General features: G+C 42.4%; 1 protein-coding gene across 2 annotated transcripts in view; it reads left to right on the top strand.

Annotated features, from left to right (window-relative positions):
* Nucleotides 1-15,758, top strand: part of RAB3GAP1 (RAB3 GTPase activating protein catalytic subunit 1) — a 110,164-nt gene that overhangs the window by 2,601 nt on the left and 91,805 nt on the right. For both annotated transcript variants that reach the window (XM_056533222.1, XM_056533223.1), the window contains exons 2-5: nt 2,606-2,661; nt 5,591-5,666; nt 9,548-9,680; nt 14,184-14,262. In XM_056533222.1, the coding sequence (XP_056389197.1) occupies nt 2,606-2,661; nt 5,591-5,666; nt 9,548-9,680; nt 14,184-14,262 (344 nt within the window). The remainder of the gene's footprint in view (nt 1-2,605; nt 2,662-5,590; nt 5,667-9,547; nt 9,681-14,183; nt 14,263-15,758) is intronic.

Raw genomic sequence — 15,758 nt, forward strand, 5'->3', positions numbered from 1 at the left:
TCTTCTGCTCTGGTCTGCAATCGAGCAGACCAGAGCAGAAGATCACCGATAATACTGATCAGTGCTGTGTCCTATACAAAGCACTGAACAGTATTAGCAATCAAATGATTGCTATAGATAAAAAGTGTAAAAAAAATAAAATAAAAAAATTCAAAATTTTCAATAAAAAAGTAAAAAAATTTAAAAATCCCCTCCCCCAATAAAAAATAAAATGTCTGTTTCTCCCATTTTTACCGCCCAAAAAGCATAGAAAAAATAATTGATACACATATTTGGTATCGCCGCATGCGTAAAAGTCGGAACTATTAAAATATATTATTAATTATCCCAAACGGTGAATGGCATAAATGTAAAAAAAAAAAAAAAATAAAGTCCAAAATTGCTGCTTTTTTTTGTCACATTTTATTCCCCAAAAAATTTATAAAAAATTTCTAAAAAGTAAAACCTAAGCAAAAGTGATACTGATAAAAACTACAGATCACGGTGCAAAAAATGAGCCCTCCGATCACCCCATATACGGAAAAATTAGAAAGTTATAGGTAGTCAAAATAGGGCAATTTCAAACATACTAATTCTGTTAAAATAGTTTGAGATTTTTTTTAAGTGGTACAATTATAGAAAAGCATATAACATGGGAATCATTTTAATCGTATTCATCCGCAGAATAAAGAAAACATGTAATTTTTACCGGAAAGTGTACAGAGTGAAAACAAAACCTTCAAAAATTTGCTAAATTGCGTTTTTCTTTTCAACTTTCCCACATAAATAATATTTGTTTGGTTGCGCCGTACATTTTATGGTAAAATCAATGATGTAATTACAAAGTACAATTGGTGTCGCAAAAAACAAGCCCTCATATGGGTCTGTGGATGGAAATATAAGAGAATTATGATTTTTAGAAGGCGAGGAGGAAAAAACGAAAATGCAAAAATAAAATTGGTCTGGTCCTTAAGGGGTTAAAACAAGTCACAATGAGGCTCAGTAGTGTGTGTGGCCTCCACGTGCCCGTATGACCTCCCTAAATGCCTGGGCATGATCCTGATGAGGTGGAGGATGGTCTCCTGAGGGATGTCCTCCCAGACCTGGACTAAAGCATCCGCCAACTCCTGGACAGTCTGTGGTGGATGGAGCGAGACGTCCCAGATGTGCTCAATCGGATTCAGGTCTGGGGGACAGACGGGCCAGTCCATAACATCAATGCCTTCCTCCTGCAGGAACTGCTGACACACTCCAGCCACATGAGGTCTAGCATTGTCTTGCATCAGGAGGAACCCAGGGCCAACCGCACCAGTATATGGTCTCACAAGGGGTCTGAGGATCTCATCTCAGTACCTAATGGCAGTCAGGCTACCCCTGGCAAGCACATAGAGGGCTGTGCGGCCCCCCAAAGAAATGCCACCCCACACCATTTCTGACCCACCGCCAAACCGGTCATGCTGGAGGATGTTGCAGGCAGCAGAACATTCTCGACGGTGTCTCCAGACTCTGTCACACGTGCTCAGTGTGAACCTGATTTCATCTGTGAAGAGCACAGGGCGCCAGTGGTGAATTTGCCAATCTTGGTATTCTCTGGAAAATGTCAAATGTCCTACACAGTGTTGGGCTGTAAGCACAACCCCCACCTGTAGATGTTGGGCCCTCATACCACCCTCATGGAGTCTGTTTCTGACTGTTTGAGTGGACACATGCACATTTGTGGCCTGCTGGAGGTCATTTTGCAGGGCTCTGGCAGTGCTTCTCCTGCTCCTTCTTGCACAAAGCCAGAGGTAGCGGTCCTGCTGCTGGGTTGTTGCCCTGCTACGGCCTCCTCCATGTCTCCTGATGTACTGGCCTGTCTCCTAGTAGCGCCTCCATGCTCTGGACACTACGCTGACAGACACCGCAAACCTTCTTGCCACAGCTCGCATTGATGTGCCATCCTGGATGAGCTGCACTACCTGAGCCACTTGTGTGGGTTGTGGACTCCGTCTCATGCTACCACTAGAGTGAAAGCACCGCCAGCATTCAAAAGTGACCAAATCATCAGCCAGGAAGCATAGGAACTGAGAAGTGGTCTGTGGTCACCACCTGCATAACCACTCCTTTATTGGGGTGCCTTGCTAATTGCCTATCATTTCCACCTGTTGTCTGTTCCATTTGCACAACAGCATGTGAAATTGATTGTCAATCAGTGTTCTTCCTGAGTGGACAGTGTGATTTCACAGAAGTGTCATTGACCTGGAGTTACATTGTGTTGTTTAAAGGGGTACTCCACTGCCCTGTGTCGGAAGCTCCGCTCCCCAGCGTCCGGAAATTTATTGTTCCGGACGCTGTGTGCGGGCTTCCGTGTTCAGGGCCGCCCCTCGTGACGTCACGCCTGCCCCCCTTCCCATAGACTTTCGCTGAGGGGGCGGGCGTGACGTCACGAGGGGCGGCCCTGAACATGGAAGCCCGAACACAGGGTCCGGAACAATAAACTTCCGGACGCTGGGGAGCGGAGCTTCCGACACAGGGCAGCGGAGTACCCCTTTAAGTGTTCCCTTTATTTTATTGAGCAGTGTATTTGTCCTGTATATGTATGACCTTCCCTTCTTGTAATATTCAGTATATTTTCTTTGTATTGCAGCCTGAGTCAGAAGTATTTGAGATCACTGACTTCACCACAGCCTCAGAATGGGAGAGGTAAGTGCTCATAGGTTATTACCATTGTCATTCGATGAAGTCAGTTATTTACAGCTCTGATTGTGGCTTAAGTTTCTTATAGTTGTATTTCCTTTATGCTGTCACATCTTAGGACACTGCCAATTTTAATTTTAGCGTTTTAGTTTTTTTCACACTGCTGTTGCGTCCCGTCAAAAACGGACATTTTTTAAATTTTTTTTACAAGTATAATGGCCGTCATTTTGAAGGGGCGCAATGGGCAAAAAGTGGGGTCCGTCGAGTGCCACTGTTTTTTAGCAGGAGTAGCGGGAGGAAAAGATGGCACAAGCAGTATTTATTCTCCCCAATGGACGTCACATTACCGTTTGACAATGGTAGTGTGAATGGGGCCTAGGAGACATAACTCTTATTTTTCTATCCTCAGATCCACATCACCGCTTGTGTTTTGTGTGACCAATTGTACTTTGTAATGTCACTTTTCATTTTACCATGAAATACAAAATTATGTTATTATATAATATTATTATATTATTTTGGAGGAGAAATTGAAAAACACACAGAAATTTTGCACATTTTTAGGGGTTTTGTTTTCATGCAGTGCACTTTATGGTAAAACTGACATGTTCTCTTTATTCTGTGATTCAATCCGAATATTATTATCCTGATCTTTACATACTCTTCTATTATTTTACTAAGTCAAAACATTTTTGACAAAATAACAATGCTTAAAATTGCCCTATTCTGACCCTTGTTTATGTAGAAGGGTAATTTTTTGTGCTGTGATTTGTAGTTTTTATCGGTACCATCTTTGTTTAGATGGGATTTTTTGATCACTTTTTATATAATTTTTTTTTTCTGATATATGATGTGACCAAAAAATCTGTAATTTTACCAATTCATATTTCTTTACTGTTCACTGTGCGGGATGATAAACATAATATTTTACTAGTCCAAATGTTTTTTATTTAAAGGGGTATTCCGGGCAAAAACATTTTATCACCTATCCAAATGATAGGGGATAAGATGTCTAATCGCGGGAGGGCCCCCTGTTGAGACCTCCCCCCCCCCCCGCGATCTCCCTGCAGCACCCACATTCTATGCTGGTGCTGAATCTCCAATTTCAGAAACCTCCGGGTTTCCGAGACTGGGGATGTGATGTCACGCCACCTCCCTTAGACATGAATGGAGGGGGTGTGGCGTGACGTCACGTCCCCAGTCCCGGGAACCCGGAGGTTTCGGAAATTGGAGATTCAGCACCCGCATAGAATGCGGATGCTGCAGGGAGATCGCGGGGGGTCTCAGCAGCGGGCCCCCTGCGATCAGACATTTTATCCCTTATCCTTTGGCTAGGGGATAAAATGTTTTTGCCCGGAATACCCCTTTAAGAAACAAGAAAAGGGGGGTGGGGGATTTAAATTTTTATTAGGGGAGGGGCATTTATATATATATATATATATATAATATATATGGAAAAAAAACATTTTATTTACACTTTTAAGTCCCCATAGGCAACTTGTATATGCAAAAATTAGGTTAACACTATATAATGCTATGCTATTAAATGGCATTACTCAGTGATTTACTGAGTGATTTACTTTATTTGCTAAGCCAGCTGACCCGCACAAAGCCGGTGAGCATCGAAACCGATCGGACCCCCCATATATGTTATGGTAGGGCCAATCAGGCAGGGAGACTCTTGAGTGCAGTGATCAATATTGATCATAGCATTTAAGGGGTTAATGATGGGTATTGGATGAATAGGGTGGCCTGGATGTAAATGATAGCTGAGTGTTGCTATATCCAGCTGGACAGAGGATTGTCCAAACTGGATACAACTGAAGCAAACACTCAGCTATGAGAAGCATTTTTTTTTTTCAAAATTAGCCCCACACCTGCCCCAGGTTTTGTGTGGTTTTGCATTTCCGTTCCACTGAAATGAATGAAGCAAAGTTGTAATACCACAGTCAACCATGAGCACAGATGTATTGTTTTTTTTGGAGGTTTCTTTGGAAGAAATTAGCTCTGTTTTTCTAACCCTGGATAACCCCCTTTAAAGAGTACCTGTCACCATATAAAAACTTTTAGTATAGTGTTACTTGTGTAATTAGCAGACACTTTCCCCTTCACTTGCTTTTAAAATGATCAACATAAATATGTTTAAAATGTAATAGAAGAAACGGCCACTAGGTGGCTCTGTTCTGTTCTCTGCTACAATTAATACAGTGAGTTTGGTCTCCTCCCGGCCTGGCAGGAGACCAAACTCAGGAACTGCTTCTGGCTGCACTGAGCTTGATTGACAGCTGCACAGAAAATGAAAGCTCCACAGATTCTCACAGAAAGCTGAAACCTGTAGGAGAGCCTCACTGATAGCAACACAGACTGAAACATGCACAGAGCTTGTGGTCTTTTATTCATCGCAACACTGAAACCATGTGAGGGCGGAAGTGGTACCCCAGCAGGCTTCAGTGATGTCATGCCTGCTGGGAAACATCCACTTTCTCCTGCTGGGAAATTGAACTATGTGAGCAAGAATAAAGGTAAGATACACAGCTTTTTAAAGCTCTGAAATTGTTTTTAAAGGCAGGAGTAGTTAGGGAACATAGCCTGTGTTAGTTTAGAACAGCTTATTTGGTGACAGGTACTCTGCCCCAGCATCCAGAATGTTATGTTCTGAACGCTGGCTGCGGGGATGGGATGTCACGCCATGCGTGGGATGTCCGCCACGCCCCCTCCCATAGACTTGCATTGAGGGGGCATGGCGTGACATTACGAGAGGCGTGGCCTTTTGTTTCAGTGATCGTTGGGGTTGGGATTGGCAGGGCGATTGAGGAGTCGTTGCACCTGTCAACAACCTACCCCCCCCCCCCCCCATTCAAAATTTCCGACATTTTGCTGTGACACTTTCAAAGTTTTCTCTCATACGATACTTTACATTTATCTATTTTCACAGGTTTGTTTCCAAAGTTGAAGAAGTCTTGAATGACTGGAAGCTGATAGGAGTTTCGGCAAAAAAGACTCCGGAGAAGGTGAATCTATGGCATCATTTATGGTCCAAGCTTTACACCTATTCTAGACCTGATAACACACAGCACCGCAAAACTGTTGCTCAATAGAAAAAGAAAGTCCAGCAGGTTCAAATGTGTCTTTTTGATACTGTATTTAACCCCTTCCTGATGTCTGCTGAATTATTGCATTGCATCATGATATCGGGAAGGGGGTATGGAGAGGTCTCAGGAGGTAAGCCTGCTGCCTACATGGCGAATGCCCCCTGTGTATCACAGCTGATACCTGCCGGCAGTAGCTGGGGTCGGAGATAATAATTCCGTGGTATCTCAGTGTTTAGACAGCAGGTACAGTCTTGCACTACAGCACTTCCAGGTGCAGGGCATATGCATGAAAATAGGACTATTACACAGGATTATAACTTGGTATCATGGCTCAAAGGCTAAAAAAAAAAAAAATACTGGAATAATCCTTTAACCCCTTAAAGGAGTACTCCGGAATAGGAAAATGATCGTCCATACTGCTGGCAGCAAAAAAATAAACAGGTACAGTGATCCCTCAACTTACAATGGTCTCAACATACAATAGTTTCAACATACAATGGTCTTTTCTGGACCATCGTAAATTGAAACCAGACTCAACATACAATGTACAGACAGTCCAGATCTGTGATACCTGTCAATGGCTGGAAGAACCGACCAATCAGAATGGGCATTCACTGGTAAAACCCCTGTATAACTGAAGCGTATGGACTGAGAGTGTCTAGTAGCGCCCCCTACAGTACAGGGAGGTATTACATGTTCTGTACTCTTTACCTGTACCAGGGTTAGCTGCTCCTTTGGACACCAGGTGAGGGTGACTCCATTACTTTTTAGGACACTGTGTACTGTGTACTGTGTACTGTTTCCCAAGCAGGGTGGCCCCAGCTGTTGCAAAACTACAACTCCCAGCATGCCCGGACAGCCAACGGGAGTTGTAGTTTTGCAACAGCTGGAGGCTCCGTGCTTGGGAAACACTGACATAGACAGTGATTACAGCTCCCAGCAGATCTTTCTTACTTTTATATGTAAGGATTTGCTTTATCTATATTAGTTATCTACTTATTTTTCTTTAATTCTCACTTTTTCCTATTTTTGGATGACATTTTGGTGGCTTCAGAACCAGTTACCAGGTTTCCATAGAGTTATGGTCTCAACATACAATGGTCATCCTGGAACCAATTAATATTGTAACTTGAAGGACCACTGTACATACCTTCCTTCTTCCTGCTTGCCGGTGGTCAGCGAGTCATACTGCACTCACCAATCACCGGCCGCAGCGAAGTCCTGACTCAGCCGGTGATAGGCTGAGCGGCAGTGTGAAGTTTTTGGCCCCAGCACCTGCAACGTCACACTACCGCTCAGCCTATCACCGACTGAGTCAGGACTTTGCTGCGGCCGGTGATTGGTGAGTGCAGTATGACTCGCCGACCACCGGCAACCAGGAAGAGGATCGTGGCGGAGGCCGGAGCCGGTTACCGGAGGCACCAGGGGAGCGAAGGAAGGTATGTACCTGTTTATTTTTTTGCTGCCGGCAGTATGGAAGATAATTTTCCTATTCCGCAGTACTCCTTTAAAGAAGTACTCCGGTGCGTTGTTTTTTTTTTAACCCTATGTGCCTGGGCTGCCAAGCGAAACAAAACAAACTTTAACTCCCCTTCTTATGTTCCCTCGTTGCGCTAATATCAATGTCCCGTTCTCTGGTCCCCAACTTCTTCTGCTTCCAATAAGTCGAAGAGTCACGTGACCCTCACATATCCCCGGCCGCAGGGGGACAATGCTGCAGCCAGTGATATGTTGAGCGTCACATGACTCTTCGACTTACAGGAAGTGGAAGAAGTTGGGGACCGGAGAACGGGACATCGATATCAGGGGAACGTAGGAAGGTGAGTTAAAGTTTGTTTTGTTTCGCTTGGCAGCCCGGGCACAGAGGGTTAAAAAAAATAAAAAATAAAATGCACCGGAGTACTCCTTTAAGGACATAGGACATAAATGTATGTCCTGAGGCGCTGGTACTTAATGCACCAGGATGTACATTTACGTCCTATACATGACTCGAGCAACGGAGCAGTGCTCCCTTCATGCACGGCAGGTCCCAGCTGCTACCAGCAGCCAGGGACCCGCCGGTAATGATGGACATCATCGATTGCCCTGATGTCCACCATTAACCCCTCAGATGCCGTGATCAATACAGTTCAAAGCATCTGCGGCAATGCAGCGCTTTAAATGGCTGGTCTGATCGCCGGCGGCACGGCAGCAGTACTTCCAGTACTTTTTAGGGGCTGTATACTACAGAGGAAATTCTTTTCTTTTTTGAATTTCTCTTCTGTCATGACCACAGTGCTCTCTGCTGACCTCTGCTGTCCATTTTACGAATTGTCCAGAGCAGTAGAAAATCCCCATAGCAAACATATACTGCTCTGGACAGTTCCAAAAATGGACAGCAAAGGTCAGCAGAGAGCACTGTGGTCGTGACAGAAGAGAAATCCAAAAAAGAAAAGAATTTCCTCTGTAGTATACAGCCCATAATAAGTGGAAAACTTTTTATTTTATTTTTTTTATTAAATCAACTGGTACCAGAAAGTTAAACAGATTTGTAAATTACTTCTATTAAAAAATCTTAATCCTTCCAGTACTTTTTAGGGGCTATATACTACAGAGGAAATGCTTTACTTTTTAGATTTTTCTGATGTCATGACCACAGTGCTCTCTGCTGAAATCTCTGTCCATTTTAGGAACTGTCCAGAACAGGAGAAAATCCCCATAGCAAACATATGCTGCTCAGGACAGTTCCTAAAATGGACAGAGATGTCAGCAGAGAGCACTGTGGTCATGACATCAGAAAAATCTAAAAAGTAAAGCATTTCCTCTGTAGTATACAGCCCCTAAAAGTACTGGAAGGATTAAGATTTTTTAATAGAAGTAATTTACAAATCTGTTTAACTTTCTGGCAGCAGTTGTTTAAAAAAAATGTAAAACTGTATTCCAGTGGAGTACCCCTTTAATATGTGATATGTTAGCTATTACTTTATTGTGGCATATTAAAGGGGTACTCCACTGGAATACAGTTTTACAAATTTTTTTTTTAAACAACTGGTGCCAGAAAGTTAAACAGATTTGTAAATTACTTCTATTAAAAAAATATTTATCCTTCCAGTACTTATCAGCTGCTGTTATGATCCAGCTTCTGTTATGTCCATTTTAGGAACTGTCCAGAGTAGAAGCAAATCCCCATAGAAAACCTCTCCTGCTCTGGACAGTTCCTGATATGGACAGAGGTGTCAGCAGAGAGCACTGTGGTCAGGCAGAAAGGAAATTCAAAAAGAAAAGAACTTCCTGTGGATCATAACAGCAGCTGATAAGTACTGGAAGGATTAAGATGTTTTAATTAAAGTAATTTACAAATCTGTTTAACTTTCTGGCACCAGTTGATATTAAAAAATAAAATATGTTTTCCAGTGGAGTACCCCTTTTAAATGTGAACATTTTTATTGCACATATTTTGTAATGGAGTTTGCTTGATGTGGGGGAGTGTTTTTTTTCCTGTTGTCACGGCAAATGATTGCACCCGTGTCTCCCCCATATAGGCAATCCAAACTTGTGACTTTGTGCCAGTATGATTAAGATCGCTTAGACGATCGAAACTGCTGTCCTGGTCCGTGTGTGTTGCTGCACTGAAATAAATATTCCTGCATATTCTTTCATTTCCCCTTTAAATTTGCATATAACAGTAGCAATTCTTGTCGATAGAGCAACGAACGGCATGCGTGAATAAAACTATGTTTCGAATCTATACCATATTGTCCTTGAATAAAAGTCCGTCACTGTCTGTGTTAGACGGTCATTCTCAATGTTCTTTCTTTCAGGGAGAGTATACGACGGGGGTGTGGGAAGAAAAAGGAGAGGAAATTTTATTTGCCGACTTCAAATTCTCCTTGAAACACCATTATTTTGTACAAGACTCCGGTGAAAGAGAAGAGAAGGATGAGGAAGTAGAAGGTAGTGTGTGTGTGTATAAATGTGTATATTGTGCACATATATGTCTGCTTAGGCTAGGTTCACATCACGATTTAAAGGGGTACAATGGAGCAGAACATACCCTTTGCACAACTAACACCAATGGGTTCCGATGGGATCCCATTGACTTGAATGGCGTTTGTAGGGTGTCCATTAGAAAAAATATCAGACATGCAATATTTTTTCCTCCACTCAACTAACGTCCTTATAACAGGTTGAGTGAATGGAACTCCCCTTGGCAGACCTTAACGGTTGTGTGCTCGTAGTCTAAGGCAGTGTTTCCCAACTAGGGTGCCTCCAGCTGTTTAAAAACTACAACTCCCAGCATGCCCGGACAGCCGAAGGCTGTCCGGGCATGCTGGGAGTTGTCGTTTTGCAAGAGCTGGAAGCAGCCTGGTTGGGAAACACTGGTCTAAGGTATACAGTAGACAGGCCAGTGAATTACACTATTTGTAAAATGTTTAAAGGGGTACTCCACTGGAAAACTTTTTTTTTTTAATCAACTGGTGCCAGAAAGTTAAATCTTAATCCTTCCTGTACTTATTAGCTGCTGAATTCTACAGTGGAAATTCTTTTCCGTTTGAAACACAGAGCTCTCTGCTGACATCATGAGCACAGTGCTCTCTGCTGACATCTCTGTCCATTTTAAGTACTGTCCAGAGTAAAAGGAAATCCCCATAGCAAACATATGCTGTTCTGGACAGTTCCTAAAATGGACAGAGATGTCAGCAGAGAGCACTGTGCTCATGATGTCAGCAGACAGTTCTGTGTTTCAAAAAGAAAAGAATTTCCGCTGTAGTATTCAGCAGCTAATAAGTTCAGGAAGGATTAAGATTTTTTAAATAGAAGTAATTTACAAATCTAGGTAAAATAGACAGGTGGATCGGCACTACTCAGTCTGTGATCGTAGGACTCGTGGAAAAAGGGTAACTGGTTGGGCTGCTTCTGTGAAACCTTGGTGGTGCTCTGACTGAACGTGAAACTGTAGTCTTATAACAATAGAATAAGAAAGAAGTCGGCGACTCACCGGAGCTGATTTTCAAGCAGTTTCTTCTTTATTGGTACTCACATGCATGGGGAGAGAAAAGACGTACAGGGGGTACAGCTGTCTGGCTATTTAGGCCTATCTAGGCCAGACGAAGCATGTAGAACATGTGAAACGGTCCCGTAGCCAGACAGCTGTACCCCTGTACGTCTTTTCTCTCCCCATGCATGTGAGTACCAATAAAGAAGAAACTGCTTGAAAATCAGCTCCGGTGAGTCGCCGACTTCTTTCTTATTCTATTGTTATAAGACTATAATTTACAAATCTGTTTAACTGTCTGGCACCAGTTGATTTAAAGGGGTAGTCCAGTGGTGAAAAAATTATCCCCTATCCTAAGGATAGGGGATAAGTTTGAGGTCGCGGGGGGTCCGACCGCTGGGGCCCCCTGCGATCTCTCTGTACGGGGCCCCGGCTCTCCGCCGAGATAGCAGGTGTCGACCCCCGCACGAGGCGGCGGCCGACACGCCCCCTCAATACATCTCAATGGCAGAGCCGGAGATTGCCGAAGGCTCTGCCATAGAGTTGTATTGAGGGGGCGTGTCGGCCACCGCCTCGTGCGGAGGTCGACACGCCCCCTTCCCGCGAGCTGTCGGGGCTCCGTACAGGAGATCGCAGGGGGCCCCAGCGGTCAGACCCCCCGCGATCTGCAACTTATTCCCTATCCTTAGGATAGGGGATAAGTTGCTCACCACTGAGTCACCACTGTACTACTCCTTTAAGAAAAAAAAAGGTTTTCACCGGAGTACCCCTTTAACCATCCGATTATTGGACTGTAAAATCGGAAGAAATCTGATTGCAAAAAATCGTATGCAATCGTATGTAAAAATATCTTTGCTATCCCATTTAAAATCGTATCCAAAAATCCTACAGATGAAAATTCCATCCGATTTTCAATAAAAATCTGATCCTGTTTTTAAAATTAATATGTATGCCAATGGCAATAAAGTTTTATATGTTTGAAGTGTATGTGTTTTGAAGTCTACTGCGCATGCGTACAAAAAAAAAAATTGTGTGCGATTTTAATCTGATAGAATCGCACAGTCACACGATTCCATGCGATTTACATAGACATCAATAGTAAAAAAAATTGGACACTATTTTGAATCTGGACAAAAAATCCTACGATTTTACCTCCGATCTTAAATTGTGCAAAATCGGATGCTGATCAAAACTGATGTATTTGTGGTCTATCAGTCAATGGATACGACTTGACATGCAGATTTTTACGATTTCAAAATCGTGAGAATTAAAGGGGTACTCTGTTGAAAAACTTTTTTTTTTTTAAATCAACTGGTGCCAGAAAGTTAAACCGATTTGTAAATTACTTCTATTAAAAAATCTTAATCCGTCCTGTACGTATTAGCTGCTGAATACTACAGCGGAAATTCTTTTCTTTTTGAAACACAGAGCTCTCTGCTGACATCACGAGCACAGTGCTCTCTGCTGACATCTCTGTCCATTTTAGGAACTGTCCAGAACAGCATATGTTTGCTATGGGGGGGATTTCCTTTTACTCTGGACAGTTCCTAAAATGGACAGAGATGTCAGCAGAGAGCACTGTGCTCGTGATGTCAGCAGACAGCTCTGTGTTTCAAACGGAAAATAATTTCCTCTGTAGTATTCAGCAGCTAATAAGTACTGGAAGGATTCAAATTTTTTTTAATAGAAGTAATTTAGAAATCTGTTTAACTTTTCTAGCACCAGTTGATTTAAAAAAAAAAGTTTTTTTTACCAGAGTACCCCTTTAAATCGCGAGGATGGTAAAATCGTGATGTGAATGTACCCTAATACAAGTACTAGGTAACAAGATTTGAGACTTTCACCTGAAGAGTGGACATGGGCGCAAACTTTGTGCAGTTTCTGGATTGAATGCAGATCCTTTAGTGCAGTGTTCCCCAGCCATGGGCCTCCAGCTGTGGAAAAACTACAACTCTCAGCATGCCCATTGGCTGTCCGGGCATGCTGGGAGTTGTAGTTTTGCAAAAGCTGGCAGCCTAGTTGGTAAACACTGCTGTAGTGTAGAAATTCTCATCTAGACTAGGTTGAAGCTTGTGCGCCATCTGCTGGTTGTTGCGGGCATAACACTTATGCAGCTTGTAAAATCTTTGGCCTGAGATGCAGATGCCTTACATTTTCTGATGAGTGTTTATCTATGATGGCTTTTCACATGAACGTCATCATTTACAGCTCCACCTGGCCTGGTATCTGTATAACCAGCCAATAAAACATTGTGCAACATATGATATTCCTTTGTCGGTAGCCCCTTGCATAACAGCGACGAGCAGAAGAGAGTCTGAGCCTGCAGCGTGTCACCTTCCTGTTACCTTTACTGGTAGTTGTATCATCCTCTTTCTTCAGCCCCCAAGTTAGCATTATGCCCATTACAAGACATTACTTTGGTTTATTAAAGAACACATACTAGAAATAGCACTTTAAAGAGTACCTATCATCAACTAAACTTTCCCTAATCCCCCTCTCCATCTGCCCCTGACTCTATCTGTATCCCTGTCATTATTTCTAGTTAAAACCCCCTGTAAATACCTTTTTTCCTCATCTTCAGTAGCTCAGTTTTGAGCTGTGTACGAAGGGAGGAAGTGGGCGTGGCCCGGCAGGCGCGACGTCATCTGAGGCCTGCCAGGGCCGGCTTCCTCCCTTCTTCCGGTATGCAGGGCTCCCTCTCGGGAGCTCGCATACAGGCTGAGTACAGGGCACTTCTATTAAAAAATCTTAATCCTTCCAGTACTTATTAGCTGCTGAATACTACAGAGGAAATTATTTTCTTTTTGAAACACAGAGCTCCCTGCTGACATCATGACCACAGTGCTCTCTGCTGACATCTCTGTCCATATTAGGAACTGTCCAGAGCAGCGTATGTTTGCTATGGGGATTTTCTCCTACTCTAGACAGTTCTTAAAATGGACAGTGATGTCAGCAGAGAGCACTGTGGTCATGATGTCAGCAGAGAGCTCTGTGTTTCAAAAAGAAAATAATTTCCTCTGCAGTATTCAGCAGCTAATAAGTAGTGGAAGGATTAAGATTTTTTAATAGAAGTAGTTTACAAATCTGTTTAACTTTCTGACATGAGTTTATTTAAAAAGAAAAAGTTTTCTACCGGAGTACCCCTTTAATGCCTATGAGGGCCTGCTGGGTGTTGTTGTCTGGCAAAAGCTGGAAAGCCACAGGGTTTGAACCCATGCACTAAAGGTTTTCCTGTAATAAACCGCAGCCCAGCCATAACTGGAGTATTCAGGTTGATCAGGTTGTTAAATTCAAAAGTTGTTGAAAATTTTAGTAAATCAGCCACACAAGCTGCAAATTGAAATGTGTGATGTTCAGAAAACTGGTGTATATGCATTGCTAACTCCAATGTCCCAATGTCTTCTATTTTACATCTACATTTTGTACATTTGCTTTGCCTCATTTTTCTTTTTTTCTTCCAGACACACTCCCGGTCTGCATGCAAGATCTACTGTGCACAAACAATGACTTCCCTCCAGTTGCTCACTGCCTTGTCCGATGGTAGGTGCTCTCTGTACTCCCTCAGGATGTATATACTCACACCTACTAATGGGATTGGTCCCTGTAAATGACCTCCCCAAGTAGTGGATGCATGGAATAGCCTTCCTGCAGAAGTGGTCGCAGCAAATACAATGAAGGAGTGTAAACATGCATGGGATAGGCATAAGGCTATCCTTCATATAAGATAGGGATAGGCATAAGGCTATCCTTCATATAAGATAGGGATAGGCATAAGCAATCCTTCATATAAGATAGGGATAGACATAAGGCTATCCTTCATATAAGATAGGGATAGGCATAAGGCTATCCTTCATATAAGATAGGGATAGGCACAAGGCTATCCTTCATATAAGATAGGGATAGGTATAAGGCTATCCTTCATATAATATAGGGATAGGCATAAGGCTATCCTTCATATAAGATAGGGATAGGCACAAGGCTATCCTTCATATAAGATAGGGATAGGCATAAGGCTATCCTTCATATAAGATAGAGATAGGCATAAGGCTATCCTTCATATAAGATAGAGATAGGCATAAGGCTATCCTTCATATAAGATAGGGATAGGCATAAGGCTATCCTTCATATAAGATAGAGATAGGCATAAGGCAATCCTTCATATAAGATAGGGATAGGCATAAGGCTATCCTTCATATAAGATAGTGATAGGTATAAGGCTATCCTTTATATAAGATAGGGATAAGCATAAGGCTATCCTTTATATAAGATAAGTATAGGCATAAGGCTATCCTTCATATAAGATAGGGATAAGCATAAGGCAATCCTTCATATAAGATAGGGATAGGCATAAGGCTATCCTTCATATAAGATAGGGATAGGTATAAGGCTATCCTTTATATAAGATAGGGATAAGCATAAGGCTATCCTTCATATAAGATAGGTATAGGTATAAGGCTATTCTTCATATAAGATAGGGATAGGCATAAGGCTATTCTTCATATAAGATAGGGATAGACATAAGGCTATCCTTCATATAAGATAGGGATAGGTATAAGGCTATTCTTCATATAAGATAGGGATAGGCATAAGGCTATCCTTTATATAAAATAGAGATAGGCATAAGACTATTCTTCATATAAGATAGGGATAGGTATAAGGCTATCCATCATATAAGATAGAGATAGGCATAAGGCTATCCTTCATATAAGATAGGGATAGGTATAAGGCTATCCTTCATATAAGATAGAGATAGGTATAAGGCTATCCTTCATATAAGATAGGGATAGGTATAAGGCTATCCATCATATAAGATAGAGATAGGTATAAGGCTATCCTTCATATAAGATAGAGATAGGTATAAGGCTATCCTTCATATAAGATAGGGATAGGCATAAGGCTATCCTTCATATAAGATAGGGTCAGGGACTATTGATAGGATTCAGATTATTGGGCAGACCAGATGGGCCAAATGGTTCTTATCTGCTGACACATTCTATGTTTCTATGTCTGTGTTTGTCCTGCTAAGGCAACGTGCA

Source organism: Hyla sarda, chromosome 8, assembly GCF_029499605.1.
Source record: "Hyla sarda isolate aHylSar1 chromosome 8, aHylSar1.hap1, whole genome shotgun sequence".
NCBI lineage: Eukaryota > Metazoa > Chordata > Amphibia > Anura > Hylidae > Hyla > Hyla sarda.